Consider the following 15,969-nt stretch of genomic DNA (forward strand, 5'->3'; position numbering starts at 1 on the left):
TAATGATTAGAGAGAAACTTATAGCACTAGGCACATATAAAAAAGACAAGACTCAAATCAATGACCCAAGCTTCCACCTTAAGAAACTGAAAAAATAAACTCAAAGAAGGTAAAAATAAACAAAGAAAATTTAAAAACTGAAAACAGACAATAGAGAAATCACTTTAAAGGGTAATGAACATAAAGTACAACTTTCACCAATGGATTTGCCAACTCAGATGAAATGAAAATTTTCCTTTAAAGACAGAAATTACCAAAGTGCACTCACAAAGAAATAGATAATCTGAAGAGTTCTATGCCCATTAAAGAAATAGAAATTTAGTTAAAAACCTTCTCATAAAAAAAATTCTAGGCACAGATGGCTTCATTGGTGAATTCTACCAAATATGTCAGGAAGAAATAATAACAGTTTTGTACACGTTTATTCAGAAAACAGGAGGGAAATACTTCCAAACTCATTTGTGAAGCCAACTTTACCCTGATACCAAAACCACACAGAGATGATAGAAGAAAAAAAATTACAGGCCAATACATTATCTTAGACAGAAAAATATTAAGAAAATATAGGAAAGTATAAAAACGATAATATATGATGATCAGGAAGGTTTGTTGCAGGAATGCAAGGTTGGTTTAACATTCAAAGGTAAGCCAACATACCTCATCAATATTAACAGACTAAAGGATAAAAATACACAGATACAGAAAAAGTATTTAACAAATTTAGTCATTCAAGACAAAAAAGTCTAAGCCAACTAGAAATAGACAAGAATTTCCTTAACTTGATGAAGAACATCTAAAAAAGTTTACAAGCAACTTAATGGTGGAAGACCAAATGCTTTTCCTTTTAAGAGTGGTAACAAGGCACAGATGTCCATTCTTACCACTTCTATGCAATACAGTCCTGGAGGTTTAGCCTCCAGTACAAAACAAGAAAAAGAAATGAAATTTTGGAAGGCAAAGCATAAAACTATCTTTATTTACAAAAGACAAGATCATCTATATAGAGAATCTTAAAGAATTTTTTAAAGTTACTAGAATAAATGAGTTTAGCAAGGTTGCAGGACACAATATTAATGTACAAAAATCACAATATTTCTATATAATAAAGTGAAAAATCAGAATGAGTTTTTTTTTAAAGCCCCATTTATAATAGCACCAAAACCATCACCAAAATGATGTACACAATTTGAATAGGGTTTTCTTTTTGTAGAAATTGTCAAGTTGATTTTAATGGAAAGGCAAAGGACACAGACTGGTCCAAACAATTTTGGAAAAAAGAACAAAGTTGGAGGACTTAATGCACGTGACCTCATGTCGTTATGAAATTAAAGAATTCAAGACAATGTGAAATCAGTTTAAGGGTACACAGATATAGGCCAATAAAGCAAAACAGTGTTCAGAAATAGATCAAAATGTGTGGTTAACTGATTTACAATAAAGGTCCTAAAGTAAGTCAGTGAGGGAAGAATGGTCTTTTCAACAAATGGTCCTGAAAAAATCTGATGTCCAATGCAAAGAAATGAAGCTCAGCCTTTATCTCACACCATATACAAAAATTATTATTTTTTTAAATAAATTCAGATGAATGGGTTGGAAGCTGTTTACTGTTTTTACGGTTTTTTTTTAAGATTTTATTTATTTGACAGAGAGAGACACAGCGAGAGAGGGAACACAGGCAGGGGGAGTGGGAGAGGGAGAAGCAGGCTTCCCATGGAGCAGGAAGCCCGATGTGGGGCTCGATCTCAGCACCCTGGGATCATGACCTGAGCCGAAGGCAGACGCTTAACCACTAAGCCACCCAGGCGCCCCCAAAAATTATTTTGAAATGGATTGTTACGAGTTGAGTTGTGTTCCTCCAAAAGATGTTAAAATCCTAACCCCCAGGACCTGTGAATGTGACCTTTGGAAACTGGGTTTCTGTAGATAGATGATCCAGTTAGGATGAAGTCATTAAGGAGGGCCCTAACCCAATAGGACTGTGTCCTTATAAAAAGGGGAAATTTGTCAACACAGACAGGCATTTATAGAGAGAAGTCAGTATGAAGACACAGGGAGAATACCATCTATAAGCTAAGGAATGCCTGAGGCCATTTAGAAGCTGGGAGAGAGGCATGAAACAGATTCTTACAGCCCTCAGAAGGAACAAACCCTACTGATATCTATCTCAATTACAGAGAGCTAGCCTCACAAACTGTCAGAAAAATTTCTATTGTTTAAGCTATGCAGCTGTGGTAGCCCCACAGAACTAACATATGGATTATAGATATAAAGATAAAAGCTAAAATTATGAAACTTCCAGGAGAAAACGGAGAACAAAATCTTTGTTATCTTCATTCGGGCAAATATTTTTTAGATATGAAACAAAAGCACTATCCACAAAGGAAAAAATTAATTGTACTTCATTAAAATTAGAAATTTTGGCTCTCCAAATGATATTAAGAGAACAAAGAATATAGCATATTATAATGAAAAGTACATAAACTAACTTAGATCAGACAAAATAGACTTTAAGCCAAAAACTGTAATAAGAGACAAAGAAGGTCATTATATAATGATAAAAGAGTCAACCCAACAAGAAGATATAATCTTTGCAAATATTTATGCACCCAACATAGGGGCTCCTAAATATATAAAGTATATAAAACCACTATTAACGGACTTCAAAGAAGAAATAGACAACTACACAATAATAACAGGGGATTTTAGTACCACACTTTCAACAACGGATAGATCACCCAGGCAGAAAATCAAAAAAGGAACACTGGAGTTAAAGTATACATTAGACAAGACACTTAACATTTACAGTAACATTCCATCCAAAAGCAGAATACATATTCTTCTCAAGCAAACATGGAACATTCTCCAGAACAGATCATGTTAGGCCTCAAAATAAGTCTTAATAAATTTAAGAAGACTGAAATCATATTAAACATCTTTTCCCATGAAATGGTATGAAACTAGAAATCAATTACAAAAAAAAAAAAAAAAACCCTGGAAGATTCACAACTATGTGGACATTAAACAACATGAATTGTACAACTAGTGAAGGTGAGATCAAAAGAGAATACAAAAATAGCTTGAGACAAATGAAAATGAAAATACATATACCAAAACTTACGGGATGCCTAAGTTCCGAGAGAGAAGTTCATAGCAGTAAACACGTACATGAAGAAAAAGATCTCAAATAAACAACTTAACTTTACACCTCAAGGAACTAGAAAAGTAACAAACTAAGCCCAAAGTTAGCAGAAGGAAAGAAGTAACAAAGATCATAGTGAAATTAAATCAAATAGAGACTAAAAAGACAACAGAAAAGATCAATGAAACTAAGAGCTAGGTTTTTGAAAAGATAAGCAAAACAAACCTTTAGCTTAAAGGAAAGAGAGAACTCAAATAAAATTACAAATGAAAGAGGTGACACCATGATATCACTTAAATACAAAGGAACATAAAAGACTACTATAAACAATTATACACCAACAAATTGGACACTTGGAAAAATGGATAAATTCCTAGAACAACCTACCAAGCCTGAATCATGAACGAGTAGAAAATATTTACAGACCAATTCTATAGTAAAAAGATTGAATTGGTAATCAAAATCCTCCCAAAACAAACAAAAAAAAAGCTACATGACTTCACTAGTAAGTTCTACCAAACATTTAAAGAATTAATACCAGTTGTTCTCAAACTCTTCCAAACCATATAAGAGGAAGGAACATTTTTCCAAGCTCATGAGGCCAGCATTACCCTGATACTAAAGACGATGACACTACAAGGAAAAAAAAATTATAGTTCAACATTCTTGATGAATACAGATGCAAATATTCTCAACAAATATAAGCAAACTGAATTCAACAACACATTAAAAGGATCATACACCATGATCAAGTGGGATTTATTCCAGGGATGCAAGAATAATTCAACATCTGGGAATCAATAAATGTGATATACTATATTAACATAATAAAGGATAAGAATAAGTCATCTCAATAAATGCAGAAAAAGCATTTGATAAAATTCAACATCAATTCATGACAAAAACTCTAAACAAAGTGAGGTATAGAGGAAACATACCTCAACACACAGGGGCTGTATATGACAAGCCCAGAGCTAACATCATACTCAGTGGAAAACCTAAGATCAGGAATAAGACAAGGATGTCCATTCTTGCCACTTTTATTCAACATAGTACTGGAAGTCCTAGCCAGAACAATTAGGCAAGAAAAAGAAATAAAAGACACCTAAATCAGAAAGGAAAAAGTAAAATTGTCTATGTTTGTAGATGACATGAAACACTCCAACAAAAAATTTTGTTAGAATTAATCAACAAATTCAGTGAAGTTGCCAGATACAAAAATCATATACAATAATCAGTTGCCTTTCTATACACTAATAAGTTACTAACAGAAAGAGAAATTAAGAAAACAATCTCATGTATAATTGCATCAAAAATAAAATACCTATAAATAAATTTAACCAAGAAAGGTGAAAGATCTACACACTAAAAATTGTATCTATAAGACATTAGTGAAAGAAACTGACGACCCAAATAAATGGAAAAATATCATGTTCATGGACTGGGAGAATATTATTAAAATGTCCCTACTACCCAAAATAATCTACAGATTCAATGCAATCCCTATTTTCCAATGGCATTGTTCACAGAAATAGAAAAAACAATCTTAAAATTTATACAAAACCACAAAAGAACCTGAATAGCCAAAGCAATCTTGAGAAAGAACAAAGCTGGAGGCATTTACATTTCTTGATTTCAAACTATACTTCAAAGCTATAGTAATCAAAACAGTATGGTATTGGCACAAGAATGGACATATAAATCAATGGAACAGAATAGAAAGCCTAGAAATAAACCTATGCATATATGGCCAGTGAATTTATAACAACGAAATCAAGAATATACAATGGAAAGGATAGTCTTTTCTATAAATGGTGCTGGGAGACCTGGGACAGCCAAATGCAAAAGAATGAAACTGGGCCCCTATTTTACACCATACACAAAAACCAACTCAAAATGGACTTAAGACTTGAATGTAGGAACTGCAACCACAAAATTCTTAGAAGAAAACATAAGGGATAAATTCCTTGATATCATTCTTGGCCATGATTCTTTGGATTTGACACTAAAAGGAAAGGCAACAAAAGCAAAAATAAGCAAGTGGGACTATATCAAACTATAAAGCTTCTTCTCAGTCAAGGAAACCACTGACAAAAATGAAAACACAACCACAGAAGGTAGAAAATGTATTTGCCAATCATGCATCTGATAAGGGTTTAATACCCAAAATATATAAAGAACTCCTATAACTCAATGGCAAAAATAACAACAAACAATCCTATTTATTTATTTATTTTTAAAGATTTTATTTATTTATTTGACAGAGAGAGACACAGCGAGAGAGGGAACGCAAGCAGGGGGGAGTGGGAGAGGGAGAAGCGGGCCTCCCACCGAGCAGGGATCCCGATGAGGGACTCGATCCCAGGACCCTGGGATCATGACCTGAGCCGAAGGCAGTCGCCCAACAACTGGGCCACCCAGGTGCCCCAACAATCCAATTTAAAAATGGGCAGAAGAACTGAATAGACATTCCCCCAAAGAAGACATACAAGTAGCCAACAGGCACATGAAAAGGTCCTCAACATCACTAGTCATCAGGGAAATGCAAATTAAAACCACAAGGAGATATCACCTCCTGGCTGTCAGGATGGCTAACATCAACAGGACAAGAGATAACAAGTGTTGGTGAGAATGTGGAAGAAAGGGAACCCTTGTGCACTACTGGTGGGAATCTAAATTTGTGCAGCCACTATAGAAAATAGTATGGATGAGGAAAAAAGGAAAGAGTATGGACGTTCCTCAAAAAATTAAAAACAGAACTACCATATGATCCAGCAATGCCATTTCTGGGTATATATCTGAAGAAAATGAAATCACTACCTCTAATAGATACCTGTACTCCATGTCAATGCATCATTATTTACAATAGCCAAGACATGGAAACAACCAAATGTCCATCCAAGGATGAATGAATAAAGATATTGTGGTATATATACAATGGAATATTATTCAGCCATAAAAAAAAAGGGAATCCTACCATTTGTGACAGCATGGATGGACCCTGAAAGCATTATTAAGTGAAATAAGTCAAGCAGAGCAAAGCAACTACTGTTATGATCTCGCTTATATGTGGAATCTCACATAACTTAACTCAACAGAGACAGAGAACAGATTGATGGTTACCAGAGGCAGAGGGCAGGAAGGGGGAAAATGAGTGAAGGTAGTCAAAGGGTACAAACTTCCAGTTATAAGATAAATAAGTTCTGGCAATGTAATGTACAGCATGGTGCCTATAGTTAATTCTTTACTGTATATTTGAAAGCTGCTAAGAGAGTAGACCTTGGAAGTTCTCATCACAAGAAAAAAATTAACTGTGGGAGGTGATATATGTTAACTACATTTATTGTAATTATTCTGCTAAATATACACATATCAAATCATTATGTTGTATATCTTAAACTAATACATATTTATATGTCAATTATATCTCCATAAAACTGGAAAAAAAATAGAAGCAACATAAATGACCAAAATAAGAAACTGGTTGTAAACTTTATGCATCAAGATGACTGAATGCACTAGCCTTTAAAATGATGATTATTTAGACTATTATTTAGTCTATAAAAAGAGAGAAAGGATGAAAAGAAACCACAGACTGGAAGAAAATATCTGCATTTTATATTTGATAAGAACTTGTATCTAAGATGTTTAAGAACTTTTAAATCTCAAATCTGTACAGAACTTAAAGAAAATATGTGAATGGCAATTAAGCCCATGGACAGATAATCAATCTCACTGTCATTAGGAAAATGCAAATTAAAACCACAAGGAGATATTACTACACACCAACCAGAACAGTTAAATTAAAAATATTGGAAATACCAAGTGTTGGCAAGGATATGGCCATCTAACTCCTAAATATTTATCCCAAGGAAATGAAAACATGTATCTACAATCAAGATTTGAATGAGAATGTTCATAGCAACTCTAATCATAATGCCCCCAAATTAGAAAAAACTCTATCAATTAACTGATGACTAAATAAACATGGTATAGTATATCAATACAATGGAACAGTACTCAGCAACAAAAAGGAACTACTGACATACCTAACAGCATGGATGAATTAAAAACAAAAACACAAAACACTGAGGTATGTGAAAGATGGCAGGACAAAAGACTACATACTATGACTTCGTTCATATGAAAATCTAAAAAAAGTGTAACCATAGTAACAGAATGCAGAGCAGTGGTGGCCCAGGACCAGGATGAGGAAAGGAGACTGCAAAAGTACAAGAGGGAACTTATGGGCTGATCGAAATGCTCTAGATCTTGAATGGGTGATAGTTGCACAGCCGCATAAAATTGCTAAAACTCCTCAAACATGATCTCAACAGGGATGGATTTTATTATAGGTAAATTGTATCTTATCTGATTTTTTAAAAACAAACACCTAATAAAAATAGCTCTTAAGGGAAAAAAATAATGACATATATTATATGGTACACTTCTATTTAATGTCTGAAAGGTGCTAGAAAAACTATAAAATCCAATCTTACCCAGTAAAATAATTTAAAATATTTAGTAAGGGCGCCTGGGTGGCTCAGTTGGTTAAGCGACTGCCTTCGGCTCAGGTCATGATCCTGGAATCCCGGGATCGAGTCCCACATCGGGCTTCCTGCTCAGCAGGGAGTCTGCTTCTCCCTCTGACCCTCTTCCCTCTCATGCTTTCTATCTCTCATTCTCTCTCTCTCTCAAATAAATAAAATCTTAAAAAATAAAAATAAAAAATAAAAATAAAATATTTAGTAATAGTTATTCTCTTTAGATCATTGCACTGTCATTCTAAAAAACATTTAATGTTATTTCTGAATATGGAATACATGCATAAGGTATAAAATCCAAAAAGTACACAAGGGTATACAATGAAATGTAAATCTCCCTTTCACTCTTATTCCCCAGTCACCAGTTCCCTTCCTGGAAGAAACCTATCTCTCCTTCCAAAGTCATCTAAAAACAATCAAGAGGGGCGCCTGGGTGGCTCAGTCGTTAAGCCTCTGCCTTCCACTCAGGTTATGATCCCAGGGTCCTAGGAACAAGCTCCGCACTGTGTCTCTGTCAAATAAATAAATAAAATCTTTAAAATAAATAAAAACAATCAAGAAATTATCTGTGTGCATACATATGTATATTTAAATGTGTGTAATACAAAATGATAGCACAGTATGCCCTGTTCTGCACTTACGTTATCTATGTATCTTGCAGATCTCCCTCTCCCCCATCCATGTACACACAAAATGTTTCCTTTTTTAATGGTTGCAAAAACTTTTAAAGAATCCCACAAACTACACCTTGGATTGCTACAGTGGTACTTTAAAAAGCCTTACAAATCTGTAAATCTGTAAACTCTATTCTTGAATCTGGGGTCAAATTCCCATTCCTTATGTCTGTGGTCAATTATTACTAATACCTTGTTAACTCTGGACAGCAAAAAATGTAAAATAGACAGAATATACCCTTGGTATTATGACTAGATTAAAAATAGATTTAAAAATATCTAAAATATTATTAACATGAAATTATAGGTCAGGTAACCCTCCTCCCTTAATTTAAAAGTTGGGTTGCCCTCTGGGTTTATCTCACTAACTTTTAGAGGCCTTTCTTCTGGTCCTCTAAACTAAGAGCTCTTTTCATCACTTTTCAGCCTTGTTAGTTTCTCTATAGAAAGAGAGATGAGGAGGCGCCTGGGTGGCTCAGTCGTTTAAGCATCTGCCTTCGGCTCAGGTCATGATCCCAGGGTCCTGGGATCAAGCCCCACATTGGGCTCCCTGCTCAGCGGGGAGACTGCTTCTCCCTCTCCCACTTCCCCTGCTTGTGTTCCTTCTCTCACTGTCTCTCTCTCTGTCAAATAAATAAATAAAATCTTAAAAAAAAAGAGAGAGATGGGAAGGTTCTTCTGGAGGAACAATGATTCCATTTCAAGAGTCATAGCAAAACACTAGGGCCATAATCTTCAAAAATTTCTGGAACACAGGAACTCTGTCTTATTAAAGTTTGATAAAATCAGTCCCATTATCTCCCCCAGAAAAATGCTAATTTTCTTCCTGAATTTTCTATCTTGGTTACCAGCATGACCACCCATCTCGTCACCCACGCTGCCCTTCCATCCTTTGCTCTTCCTCTATGTCCAACAGGCTGTTAAGTTTTACCAATACTACTTTCCCAATACCCTTCAAATATATCATCATCACTTTCCGACCATCTCAGTTCAGATCTTCATTACAATGGCTTCTTACCTGATCTCCTTACTTTACGTCATACTTGGTTACACATTTAAGCTTTCCAAAACACGAATCTGATCATGTTGGGTTGCTGCACATAGACCTTTGTTAAATCTCCACTCTTACAGGAATCAAGTGTGAAACTTTTCTTTGGCATGAGGAAGGTAGTGTGGGGCAGTGAAAAGAGGATACAGGTTTATAAGTTTAAAAAGACCTGTGTTTGGGGGCACCTGGGTGGCTCAGTCAGTTAAGTGTCTGCCTTCGGCCCAGGTCATGGTCCTGGGATCCTGGGATCCAACTCCATGTGGGGTTCCCTGCAGGGAGCCTGCTTCTCCCTCCCCCTCTGCCCCTCCCCTCCGCTCGTGCATGCACTCTCTCTGTTTACTCTCTCTTGCTGTCCAATAAATAAAATCTTAAAAAAGATCTGTGTTTGAAGTCTGACTTTCAGCAAATAATTAAATGTCTCTGAAATTTAGTTTCCTCCTTTATGCAACAGCAATTATATCACCTATACCCATTCCACTCAGTGAGGTCCTTGGAGAAGGAGCATCAATATCACCTAAGAGTATATTATAAATGCAGACCCACCCCAAACCTACTCATTCAAAATCTACATCTTAGTAGAATCACTAGATGATTGGCACATACGTTAAAGTTTGAGATGCACCACAAACTTGTGAGATTAGTTAGAAAGTGTGTGTAAAGCTCCTGACATAGAGTAGGCACTCAATAAATGTTGCCCATTATAATCTTCCTCTTTTCCCTTTCTGTATCTTTGCTCATCCTGATTCTTTTGCCTGGAATGTATTCCTCACCTCCTATATTATTGAAATCTTGCTCATTAAGTATCAAATGAAATGTTACTTTCTGTTCCAAGTCTTCTACATCCTTTATCAAACTGAGAAGGGCACTCTTTAACTTCACTTTCTACTGTTTATGTTTTACTCTGGTGAATAGGTTCCTTCAGTAGACTTTAAGCTTTTTGAGGGAAGGGACATCTGATTAATCTATTTCCTAAAATTTAACCAGTACCCTATCTTTTAGAAGGTTCAGGTAGATGTACTTACTAAGAATAGATAAAAGAAAAGCAGGTGTGTCCATGAGAGTCCTGGCAGTAAACCTGGAGCTGTACATGTGTAAAATGGATGACTGGCGAGCAAGTGCCCAAGACAAGAGGAAAGGTAAAAACGAGAAAGAACTTCTGACAGGTTTTTCCATCCTCCAGATGAGTTAGGGATCCATGAAACATCTCTAGAAAATCTTAGGATCTGAGCTGGTTCCCTTAAGATTTTTCTCTGATTTGGTCTGAAACAGGTCATCTCTTGAAACTCCCTTCTCCTTTATCTGTCTCTAGCAGTGAAGACCCAAATTTAGATTAAATGATTCAGCATCTCACTGCTGGAATTACACACCAGAAATCATCCCAACTCAGTCATTTGATAGATTTGGAAACTATAATCCAGAGAAGTCAAATCACTTGTGCAAAGTTATACAGTAAATAAACAATACAGCTGACCTAGTTTCAAGCTCAAAACTCTTTTACACTACACTTAAACAACAATTAGGATCCCAGCAAATGTCAAAAGGAATGTGTAATATGCTTATTACATTTGGCAATGACATTTGCCAAATACATCCGCATTTCACTATAATATTGATTCAAATTCAGTTTACTATGATATTCATTTTATGCAGACTATCTCCATAATCAATAATTCTATTTTATATCTATGTGAAGTTTACCCTGAGTTATTTTTCCAGCTCTAGTCTATTTCCTTGGTATCACTGTATTTTTTCATGGATTATGATGTTTAATCTAGTTTCCTAAGAGTTTAACCCATCTGACCCACATCTCACATCTATATCAAAGATGAAGTAACATGAATTCTAAAATAATCTTGTAGAAAATCAGTATGCCTCTGTATGAATATAAGAACGAAATGAAATTTTATAAGATTGAAAACAATAATAAGATTCTACCAAAACATTAGTTATAAATTTCTATGGGCTCAAATAAAAAGGAAACATTCAAGTTACAAATTGTAGTTCAGATAAATTCTTATCTTTTAAATTACAAACCTAGTTGCCAAGATATTTGTGAAAAACCTCTATAACATTTAATGAAAGGGAAAATAAAAGCAAAAATACTGAAAGACACGCAGATGATTCTACAGATCTACAAAAGGAAAGTGAATCTTTAGGTTACATTTCAACAGACAAGTTACTGTTACCACACAGGAGGCATAGGCTATTTCTATAAATCGCATAACATTTTTTTAAGACTGTTAATTACTTCTACATCAGAAGATAGTAAATCATATAAAGCATAAGAAATTAAAACAAAAACAGTAAAATGAGGAGCCTAAATACAAATATATTATTCTCACCTGACACGATTTTTACAATAAAAAGTACACTAATTTGATTGAAACACATCTGAAACATATGCTCTGTCCATTAAAAATAAAATGTAACCAATTCTTACTACTTAAACAGAGAGTTCTATGATGAAATAGAGAACATACCCACTTATCCATCAAATCAAGATTATTAAAGTCATTTAGTTAAGGTTCCTTAAAAAATGGTATAGTATAGGGCAGGAGGTAGGCAAAAGGGAAACAAAATAAAACCACCCTCAATTTCAAATTTTTTATATATTGTCATATATTCAAAACTCATTTACCAATTTTTTTAAGCAAGAGAGAGTGGTCTTCTCATATTAAATGGCAGTACAGGTGAAATCAAGACCTAAAGGGAAGGAAGAAGGTACAAAAAAGAGGGCAGAATACGAGGCATCTAGGAAAAACAGGTGTGGACCTGGGACTCAGCCACAGCTGTGTCCCATCCTTTTGGTAAGCCACCTGGATGCCTTGTACTCTCTGCCCCCTGTTTTCTCTAAAAACAAATGAGATTTCTCAAGTCCTCTTGATTTTATATGGATTTTCCTGCTCTTAAAAGAAAATATAGGCAGTATTTTAAAGTTAGGATAAAGGCTCCAGTTCTTAGAATCTGAAATTTCAGACTTTAGGCTTCTAATCTATTAGCACTCTACCAAAATGATCCAAATTAGGATATAAAAATTGATCCACATATGTTAACTCACTGTTGCATGTATAACTTATAGGAAGGCGTTAGATACAATATTAATTAGAAAAACTACTGACATAAATAGCATGCACAGTACCTTTTGATAAACAATGGAGCACACAAGATCCTTGACAGCAGATAAAGATAGTTCCTGGGCTTCGATGGTAACACTCTCCCGTGTAAGGCCAATTTGCAGCAGAAATGAAATTGTATGCTCTGAGCCTCTGGAGTTGGTGAGTGATGGCGCACTGAAACTTCCATTAGAGAGTCGGGCAGAGAGTCCTGTTTTAGGACTTGAACACGGAGAAGGAGCTGGAAGCACAGCAGGAAGAGTTGCAGGTAATACAGACTTCTGGGCTGATGGAGGGGAATTGTTTGCAGACATCTGCCTTTCTTTAATATTTTAAAATAGTTGTTAATTTTTTCAGTGGTTATGAAGAGGCTTTTAAAATCACAGCAGTAAAAAAATGACTGTACTTTTGGATTTAATTGAAAACTTCTTTATTTCCTCTTTTAAGCCACTCATGCCAATGATTGCAACTTCTACAACTGTGAGTTGAATACACAAAAGGTCCTACTTCCCTTAGTATCAGTCCCATCAAAAAAGAGTCTTGTCTTTACGACCACAACCAGAGATTTGGAAAGGATTTAACATCACTGAATTATCCTCATTAGAAAAGAGTTGACATTGCTTCTTTACTAACCATCTTCATTTATTTTCTTTTAAGTCTACTCTTGTCTCTCTCTTTCAATTTCAGAAAATACATAGTGAATAAAAGTTGTTTTTCTATTAAGATGAAATCCTCCTGGTTTAAAAAATAAGTGTTTAGGATTAATCTATTTAACCCTTGAGGTTTACTGATTTGATGGGACACTTTTTCAAATGTCCATACCTTAAATCACCTTTTCAAATGTCTTTACTTTCATTTTGGGGGGGGGCAAATTTTTCCATGATGAAGCACAAAACTTTTTAAAACAGTACAGGCATATTTCACTTGATGAATGGGTCCACTGAGAAAAGTTGATGCTTTCTGAAATGCAGTCAGCCTGGAAGGAATTTTAAAAACACTCTTAATATTTTATACTCATTTGACATTATTTTAAAAATCCAAGAATCCCTGCATTTTTTTTAAATGATAAGTTTTGGTTGTATGTAATTCACCAAGAATCCTAATGGGTAGCCATTTTGGGGGGTCTAGTTAACAGAGACATTATTTTCCTAGAGGTATAATTTTAGGGAGAGCCTCCTGCTCACCACCACCACCAGCACCACCACCAGCACCACCACCACCACCACCACCACCACCACCACCACCACCACCAGCAAGTCCCTGGCACTCCTCACTAATACCTGAAACCTGAATATCAAACACTTTTATTCCACAAATATACAACTGAGTTAGGAGAGAAAGAAAAATAGAAGGGACTAAAAGAAGGTTAAAATGGACACTGTCATAGAACTAAAGTACAAACCACTCAGCCATACAAAAGATGTAATAATACTGTCCTAATAAAGACACGTCAAAAGTATTCTTTTTTTATATCAAAAAATCTAATTCTGCCAAAATATGATTGCTGACTTGCTTTGTTGACAGATTTCTTTCAGAAAACTAAGGAAGCAGAAGGAAACATACTACACACAGTTATAATGTGAATGATGTATTGATGACAGGACCACAGGAGAAAGTGATCTTATTATAAAGGGTTTCTAAAAGTAAAAAGAGAGCACTAGGCTCAGTTACAAATGTATCACAGTTTACAATAGACAGTTCAAAAACAAAAGGTATGACCCTGATGGCCTAAGTGAAATGGCTCACAAAGGATCTTTCTAAATTTTACATATATACCTGTAAACAATTCCAATGATGAAAAAGAGTGAAGCATCCAATGTGGCTGCAGAATGACTCTCTGGAGGGTAGTTAATGGGGCTAGATAAATTAGGATGAACATAACAGAAGAGCAAAACCATACAGATATGGTAACAGGAATTTGGAAGCACCGGAAAAACTAAGGCTTAGAAAAAATTGCTTAAAGATAACAAAAACTTTTATAACTACATTCAAATAAATATTATTCCACCTTATATGGTACAGCACTTAACATCTTATAAATGTTTTACATACTTTACCTCATGCCTATCTCTTTGGAGACAAATATGATTTCTGCAGATGAAAAAACAGAAGCACAAGCAGATAAAGCAATGTGCCCAGCATCACATGGGTATTAAGAGGCGGAGTGGTGGTGGGGGGGGCACCTGGGTGGCTCAGTTGGTTAAGCGTCTGCCTTCTGCTCAGGTCATGATCCCAGGTCCTGGGATTGAGTCCCATATTGGGCTCCCTGCTCAGCGGGGAGCCTGCTTCTCACTCTGCCCCTTCCCCCCACTTATGGTTGGTCTCTCTCTCTCTCTCTCTCTCGCAAAAATAAACAAAATCAATCTTAAAAAAAAAAAGAGGCGGAGTGGGAATTAGTACCTAAGTCTCATACCTTCTTACCAAGTGCTGTCTCCACAATAGCACACTATTTGTCAAAGAGAACAAGGAACTGAGAGAATCACTGCTCAGAGAGGATGTTGTTAAGGTTGAGAGAGCACGCAGAGAAGGCAGAATTGCTCAACTTTTATTTTGCTTATCTTCTCTCAGTTTTTAAACTAAAGTTGTAGAAGAGCAATGAGAACCGAAACCCAAGCCTGGTGAATGTGAGACTAAAACAACTTTATATGAGTGCAAGTCTTTGGTTCCAGATGCAATTCATTCCATGCTGTTAAAGCAATTAGCAAGTATAATCACAAAGCTGACTCCTATAATCTTGGCGAAAGAGCTCAGAAAGAAATAATCAGGGCCTCGAGATGGGTCAGAGGTGCTTCAAATTTTATGAGCTGGAGGAGTGGGGAAGTGGATAACAGAAATCACAGACATATAAACTTAATATTAATCTTTAGTCAAATCTGAGAATAGATTATGAAAACAAGTGGTTTCTGAATACTTAAAAAAGAATATAATAATCACTAGATGACAGCATGAATTCAAACAAATAATGCCAAATCCAATACATTTACATCTTGAAAGGGACTGATTACTACACTTCTTAGATGCAGGAAAGAAGAATAATAACTTGACGGTCACTGAGCTCCAACTGTCAGACACTGTTCTAAACGCCTCATATGTGTTACTTCATCTAATCCTCTGCAACAACCTATTTTATAGTTGAAACAACAGTCTTAGAAATTAAAGTACTTGCCCAAGATCACACAATTAGCAAAGCCAGGGAAAAAAAGTGTATTCTGGCCAAAACAGTATTCAAGATGGTTTTTTATGCTGTTTTTGCAAATACGTTGAGTGTGAGTTCAGTATTAGTGTAGCTGGGTAAGTTTACTGGTCTATATCAACCTGGATGAAAGAAGTCTTTAGGGGATGTGCCCTGGAACTCTGTCCTTGGCCCTACATTGATTTTGATTATTTATAAGATAAAGACACAGAAGACAGGCTTATAAAATCCCCAGAGTGTACAATCCAGGAGAAACAA

The 15,969-nt window shown here is 35.5% G+C and overlaps 1 protein-coding gene across 2 annotated transcripts in view; it reads right to left on the reverse strand.

The window, feature by feature from the left end:
* PRKD3 (protein kinase D3) overlaps positions 1–15,969 on the reverse strand; it is an 84,396-nt gene that overhangs the window by 63,194 nt on the left and 5,233 nt on the right. Inside the window, exon 2 of one of the 2 annotated variants that reach the window (XM_028117157.2) lies at positions 12,545–13,494. The exons of the other annotated variant lie outside the window; for it this stretch is intronic. Coding sequence (XP_027972958.1) covers positions 12,545–12,832 — 288 coding nt within the window. The 5' untranslated portion in view covers positions 12,833–13,494. The remainder of the gene's footprint in view (positions 1–12,544; positions 13,495–15,969) is intronic. 2 annotated transcript variants of the gene reach the window in all.

The sequence above is a fragment of the Eumetopias jubatus genome, unplaced genomic scaffold, assembly GCF_037043125.1.
Source record: "Eumetopias jubatus isolate StellerSeaLion01/CBP00866 unplaced genomic scaffold, mEumJub1_p1.0 scaffold_9, whole genome shotgun sequence".
NCBI classification, from domain to species: domain Eukaryota; kingdom Metazoa; phylum Chordata; class Mammalia; order Carnivora; family Otariidae; genus Eumetopias; species Eumetopias jubatus.